The sequence below is a fragment of the Haplochromis burtoni genome, unplaced genomic scaffold (genome assembly GCF_018398535.1).
Source record: "Haplochromis burtoni strain Fernald_Lab_line unplaced genomic scaffold, NCSU_Asbu1 Contig_187, whole genome shotgun sequence".
Lineage (NCBI taxonomy): Eukaryota > Metazoa > Chordata > Actinopteri > Cichliformes > Cichlidae > Haplochromis > Haplochromis burtoni.
In genome coordinates, this window is record NW_024582548.1 from 88,483 (window position 1) to 95,448 (window position 6,966).

General features: G+C 39.8%; 2 protein-coding genes across 3 annotated transcripts in view; one reads left to right on the forward strand and one right to left on the reverse strand.

Moving 5' to 3' along the window:
* The first annotated feature begins 110 nt into the window (after window positions 1–110).
* Window positions 111–5,867, forward strand: wdr76 (WD repeat domain 76). Of its 2 annotated transcripts, XM_005934534.3 has the most exons (15): window positions 111–453; window positions 652–762; window positions 846–935; window positions 1,100–1,192; window positions 1,459–1,517; window positions 1,855–1,972; window positions 2,119–2,220; window positions 2,439–2,479; window positions 2,619–2,772; window positions 3,009–3,167; window positions 3,244–3,359; window positions 3,471–3,569; window positions 3,700–3,852; window positions 3,943–3,996; window positions 4,100–5,867. In XM_005934534.3, exons 1-15 carry the CDS (start codon window positions 409–411, stop codon window positions 4,353–4,355), a joined length of 1,650 nt encoding a protein of 549 aa, XP_005934596.1. In that variant the 5' UTR covers window positions 111–408; the 3' UTR covers window positions 4,356–5,867. The 2 variants fall into 2 exon arrangements, with proteins under 2 accessions (XP_005934596.1, XP_005934597.1); XM_005934535.3 differs by lacking the exon at window positions 3,700–3,852.
* Window positions 5,868–5,996: 129 nt separating this feature from the next.
* LOC102294880 (FERM domain-containing protein 5) overlaps window positions 5,997–6,966 on the reverse strand; it is an 84,027-nt gene continuing 83,057 nt past the window's right edge. The window contains exon 15 of the transcript XR_001336754.2: window positions 5,997–6,517. The gene's annotated coding sequence lies outside the window, so the exon portion shown is untranslated. The remainder of the gene's footprint in view (window positions 6,518–6,966) is intronic.

Below are 6,966 nucleotides of genomic sequence, written 5' to 3' on the forward strand. Positions count from 1 at the left end.
TCTCTCATATATATATAGATTTTCTGTTTTATCCACTGACAAACGTCGGCAGTTTGTTTGTTAAACGTTAACCAATTTGTGAATAAATAATCATGACTTTCCTCTCACTGCTATTCCCCTATCCTGCCATAAGATGGCGACATCATCCCAGCAGAAGCTGAGGCCAGCTTGGTCGTTGGCGGGAGGGACCTAAACCTTTCTTCTCGTGACGTAAAAATATAAACCAATCAGGTGCCAGGATTCTGTTTCACAACAGAAGGGGAGGACCAGTTACAAAACATTTGCGGCATGTGGCGCCAATTGCGCCCCCTTGTAATTATCATGACTGTAATAGTTGTCACTTGTGAGGTCCTCACGTCTTGCTTCTCTCAAACAAATACTCGTACCTGTCGTTGTAAATGAACCAAAATGGCGACTCTCCGAACAAAGCGCGAAGCTGTTGTGCTTGTGAAGGTACAGTAGTTTTGTTTTAATGTGGTTTCCTGTTTTTAAACTTATCCTCCCTGTTTTAGGCAGCGACCTCATAGCATTAGCATCAAGAAGCACAGTTTTAAGTGGAGGTGTGTTGTGAGTTCGCTAAATCTTCGGTGAGAAAGTTGAATGAGTGCCTTAATGTCTCTGACTAAATTGTTAACGAGAGACACCTTGCAGGAAATGACCCCTGAGAATCTCGAGGCGACAGTGCGACGATCATCTAGAAACGGTTTTGCACCTAAGCGCCTCCAGTACTCTCCCGAACATGAAACTCCCAAGAAAAAAAGGGTGAGAGCTCGTTCACAGTGATGGGGTCGAACAGTCATTTTAAAACTTGACGATTTGTTAATTCTGTCGTAATTTCTTGATAGAAAACAAAAGCTGTCGCTGAAAATGGTAGTCAGAATAAGCAACCAAAAGATGAGGAGGATGCTGAAAACAGTGACGTGGAGCATGCACCTGTGAGTATGGAAACTTTGCACAGTTTGAATTAGACTTTGTGACTGACAGAAAGGTGTCTGTGCAGGTTCTCAGTCATCCAGCTCATGGTAGTTTAAGGAACTTCTAATGACTTGAAATCGGCAATTTTCTTGCAGTGTGTCAGTGCTGTATCTTTGTGTAACAGGAAGGGTATGGGAGACTTTCTGCCTATGAACTGGAGCGCCTGGAGAACATCAGACAGAACCAAGCTTTTCTGTCTTCTATCAACTTATTCCAGGTATATTATTGACTAAATCTGCCCTTTATCATCTGCATTGCAAATCTTTCATGGACCTAAACCTATCACTATCAGCACCATCAACATAAAGTTTAAATTCGACCAGCAACAGTAGATATTTAGACCAGCTACAAGCCATATTTACTGGTGTAATTAACCCAGGTAGACTGAGTGAGAAATAAATCCTTATGAAAAGGACCATATCTGTGATTCTGTCATTTGTCTGGATTATCAGAGTATCAATTATTGTTTTCTTTTGTTTAAAGGCCACTGAGGAGTTCAAGCAGCTGACTCGACCAAAGCCATCACAGAGAGGTCTCACACGGTACAGTCGGAGTAATCAGGCATCGTGATACTGTGGAAAACCACAGTGGTGCAGAAATTATGAGAACAACATGGTTTTTCCCCTCCCATGTATTCTGTGGAACATCACAGTGCTCCTATAATATACTTTGTATTTGTTTTTGAGACTGAACTTTTTGAAGCTCAGGAAATAAGACTAGACTTGTCAATTCAACGTCCTTAGGTACAAGAAAAAAGTAACTTTTATGAAAGTTTTATGTTTGGAAAAACGGTTTGAATTCATCCTGACCCTGTGTCATGTTAAAATAGGAAACATATCTTTTTGGGCCTCCTGTAATGTTAAATTTCTTTGATTGCAGGGCACATGCTGCTGTAAAAGAAGTCGTGCCACCTCGCAAATCACTGCGACTCCAAAAAAAAGAAGCAGAGATCCTGGAGCTTCCTCCTGAACCGAGAGGGACACTTATTTATGAACAGGTGCCAACATATAGTCTAATAATGCATCTGTAATGTGTCAGTTCACAAAGCTCCACTGCTGCATCTTAAGTCTCTTTAGCTTTTTTTTTTTCTCGTTCTTCCTCTCTGGGTATGTTACTCATTATAGTTGTTTACTTGCTTTCAAGTCTTCACCAGCAAAGAAGCCCTCTGGCCCTTTGCCCATGGATCCAGTGAATGTGGAAGAAGGAAGCAAGCTGCCTCCACAACTTCTTGAGCTCTGCTCTGAGGTAAGAGTCAGCTTTCTATGATATTTTCCCTTTTTTTCCCTATACAATATTTATTTACAATCTCACTCAGTTTAACATGTTGCCCCCCTTCTTTCCTACTTGAATGTGAATACTTTATACTGCCCATATTAGCCACAAGCATAATTTCTTATGCGTATCCACTGTAGTAACTGTTCTTATTCGATTAGGAAGTCATGAAAATGCTTTTCTTTTCACAGGATGTAAAAGTAGATAAAAAGATACAGCTTGACCTAAAAGGGTAAGATATAATATTTTTATTTGGATGTAAGATTACTGCACAGTTTACAAAAAGTGACTCTTGATGTACTGAGGGTCAGATGTTTTGGAAGAACCTGAGAAACAGATGAACAAACAAGTGCACTGATGTCTGAACACAGGTACCGTTCGTCTCTGAAGAATATGACGGTAAATGAGGACAAAGTGGCCAAAGTGGTGAAGGATCGCATCTTCTCTGCAACCTTCCACCCCTGCACCAGCAGCCTGTTGCTGGCTGCGGGCGACAAGTGGGGGAAAGTGGGACTCTGGAAGTTGGTGAGTTTTCTTTGCCTTAACTATGCATTAGTTCTTGACCACTAGATGGCAGAAAGTGTCTCAACAGTAAAGCTTCATGTCAGGCTGCAAAAATTCACAAGTGTTCTCCTCAGGCTAATTGGCCTGCTTCATGTTTGAATTCAGGTTTGTTTTTTGGGTTTTTTTCGCTCTGAAAATCTTTATTTATTTTAAATGAATTCCAACCACTGATTTACTGCATGTGTATGCTCTTCTAGGGTGGTGACTGGGGTGATGATGGTGTCCTGCTCTTTGAGCCCCACACCCGTCCAGTGGGCTGCATGGCATTCTCCAAGTCTCATCCCACACAACTGCTGAGCCTCAGCTACGATGGATCCCTTCGCTGCATGGACGTAGAGAAGGCTGTTTTTGATGATGTAAGATACCTTCATTAGTTTAGTTCAATCTGGTTACGTTGTGATCCACGAATAAAAAAGGTTGTCCGTTTTCTAGGTGTATGATATTGAAGATGGCCTGAAAACGTTTGACTTCATGTCACATGACTGTTCGACACTAGTGGTCGGGAACTGGTATGGAGAGGTTGCCATTGTTGACAGGCGCACCCCAGGGTGAGATAATGACATAGTCTTAAAGTAATGAAAGTAGTACATTTTCTTTTCTTTTAAACAACTTTAATGTTGCACTCAAACATTTTTATAAGTATGTTATTTCATCTGCAGAAACTCCCATGAATCCCTCCACACACTGGACCCCAAGACATTGCGTTGTGTTAACGTCCACCCTTTACAGAAGCAGTACTTTGTGGTGGCTGAAAGCAAGTATGGGCTTTTTAAATTTTTTATAATGTTTACACGTCTCTTATGTGAATCTGTCTTTAAATTTTAAGTGTATGCTTTGTTTTTTTGTTTTTTTTGTGTGTGTTTGTGTGTTTTGTTTTTTTTTTGGCAGGGTAGTTAGTATTTATGACAGTCGAAATCTGAAGAAGACCAAAAGCCAGGCAGTGTCCCAGCTGCATGGCCACTCTTTAAGCATATCCAGTGCTTATTTCTCCCCTTGTACTGGAAACAGGGTTCTTACTTCCTGTATGGATAACAATATAAGGTGAAGCTGATGGATCACTGACATGCTGTATATGCTTAATTTTTTTTCAGTTCCAACACAATGTCCTTTTTTCTTTATTTATTTTAACAGGATATATGACACATCTACACTGACTACTAAATCTCCCTTGCTGACAACCATCAGGTACATCCACTAAATTGAACTTTAAACTTTTCCTGTTCTTTTAAGTCATCTCTGTGTTAATAACTGTGTACTTTCAACATGCCTTCTCAATCTAAATTGGCAGACATGACATGCAAACAGGTCGCTGGCTGACCAAACTATCAGCTGCGTGGGACCCCAAACTGGAAGACTGCTTCGTGGTGGGGAGCATGATGAAGCCTAGGAGGGTGCAGGTGTTCCATGAAAGCGGTCAACTCCAACATTCCTTCATGGACAGTGAGAATCTGAGCACAGTCCTCTCTGTCACTGCTTTCCATCCTACAAGGAATGCCTTGCTGGGTGGAAATGCGTCTGGACGCCTTCACGTCTTTTCTGACTAAATTGAAGACCAAAAAAATGTCTGATCAGCCGGTCTTGGTTCGGTTCATCAAGGTAGCAGGGACACAGTTTGGTAACAATTTGGATTTTCAGCCTATCAACTTCTAACTAGACAAGTCTTCCAATATAGCATCTTCATTCTGTATCTCACTAGAGCTTTAAATACATTACTATTCTTATACTAAAGCAAAGTAACACACCTGAAGCAGTGAAATGAATCATATCAAATTGTGAGTCATATTCTTAGACACGTTGCAGTGAGGCAATGCAGGATCATTAGCAAAGTAGCAGAATTTTCTTCCTCACTGCTCACAAAATACACATTTATAGCTACATTAGATTTAAACAAAGGGATTATCTTGTGCTTCCTCTCATTTTACACCTTATAATATTTAGATTTGTTCCAGTTAAAACTTTCATGCCAACTGAAATTTGGAATGGAACTGGATGTGGTCTTCTACTGTTGGATCCACTTTGACTCAACATGCTGTGTTGCACTGTTTAATGTGTTGTTTTAAGTTGCTGTTGTCAGTTTAAAGCAGCTTGGCTCTTCTCAGTTTTACTGTTAATTTTTCCCCATCCAGACATTATACTGCACACTGGATGTCTGCCACATGATTGTCTCACTAAATCTTTGCATTAATCTTATTCAGTAAAGTGTAGGAAACAAATGTATTCTTTTCTCCAACCTACTGTAAGTCGATGCTTCAGTTTCATGAAGACTGAATGAGCTCAACTTCTCAAATGACATGAAGCCTTAACTCCAGGATAAGCCTGTTTTGAACACACTCCTGTGTTTGCAATTGTGTCCTTGGTAGATGTCAGACACATTTTCCTCATGGCTGCCTTTTTTGTCTTCTTTCACTTATTCTACCCAGTGTTTCTTAAAACTGTCAGACTTGCAAAGAAGCATGCACACAGCAGGGTGCTGCCGCTGCAAGACCTGAATTGTTTTTCTTTTCCATGGGCAGTATTCAGAGAGTAGTCATACAAGCTCAGTTTAAAGCTTGTGTGGCTGCTCTCTGGCACATGTAGACCTGCGTTCTATTAGTGCCTCCTGACTGTTTTTAGTGTCTTCAAATATCCTTTTTCTCCTCTGAAACCTTTTACTCTGACAGATTTATCATGTTTGTCATGTTTATTTGGCAGGGTAACGACTAACCAACTGTTCATCTATTGTTGTTGACAGGTACACTTCCATGATCACAACCAGTTTTGACACAACTAGTGACAGAGAAACTTAATGTCTTATATTGCCACAAGTTACAGTAGGTCAGTGTGTAGACTGGTTTATTTTGATATTTGGAGTTTATTTGGATTTTCTTTAACATAAGAGTCCAATTTGAAAAATTCATGGTTTATTATTTTATGTAAGGTTTATGTGATGTAAATGTCATTTCTGCACTGAGTCTCTCTGTCAGTGAAAGTGCTTTTGGAAATGCCTGTTATGTGTTAATTTCATTTGTTTTCTCATTTGTAAAGTAAACATAATAAATAGACATTTTATTACAAAATACTGTACACGTGAATGCTGTGAATCTCACCAGTAGTGACAGCATCATTATCACCTGAAGCTGGTAAAATAAGGTGTGTGCGTGTGTGAGAGTGAGAGAGGATTGACCACACTTTACTGTTTTCAAGCAGGGATGCAATGAAAAACTCCACATGGTGCTGATCTGGGTTGCACTGTTCACTGAATTTCACACTAAATGCTTTTATTTACTGCTTCTGTGACTTCAGAATTGAACTTGTAGCCAGACTAGCTGCCAGTTGTCAAGAATAGATGATATTTATTCATAAATAGATTACACGAGTCCTCCTTCAGTGATTGGAAATAAGCAGTCTTGTTTGGAGGTAATAAATGCAGGACACATGCTTACAGAGACATTTCCATGTGCAGGGCCATGGTACAGGAAGGAAGCTTACTGTAAGGCCATGTCTGAGGCCTTGTTTACATCATTCATTAAACTGAAAACAAGAGTTGCTTATTAGTGGAACTGTTACCCCTTGGTCACCGTGCCAGTGAACTACATTGCACAAGGAAAGGTTCAGGCAGTTAAAAATGCTACTAATGCTGTTTAAATTATTTAAAAATATACCTGTTTTCTTCCATTGGAAATCTTGACCATGCCGCCAGGTGTTAAGTTGTTTCTGCCAAGTAAACCTGTATGTGATACATTTATAAACTCAGTCAAAAATTAGTCTAAGATTAGACAACCAAACACGATTTACATGAAAAGATTTTTTTGGAGAAGTTTCTGTATCGCAGGGAGCGGTCTACCACTGCTGGTACACGCATACATCTGCAAACCGTTTCACCTTTTGAGGGGATTTAAAACAGTTTGTGTGACTCAGACAAACATTTTGTAGTTTACGGTTATTACATCTGACATTTATTGCTCAGATTGCTTTAGTTGTAGATTTTTCGACATAAAGGTGAGTAAAAAGCTAAATGTTCTCCTTTACTAGCCATAGTTTTCAATACACAATTGCCTCGCATCAATCAAAAACCACAGAACACCATTTAAATTAACCTCCTAAGACCCGAACTCTTTCGCATTTCCTGAACTCTTTCGCATTTTTAATTTCGCTTTGCTATTTGGGCTGATTGGG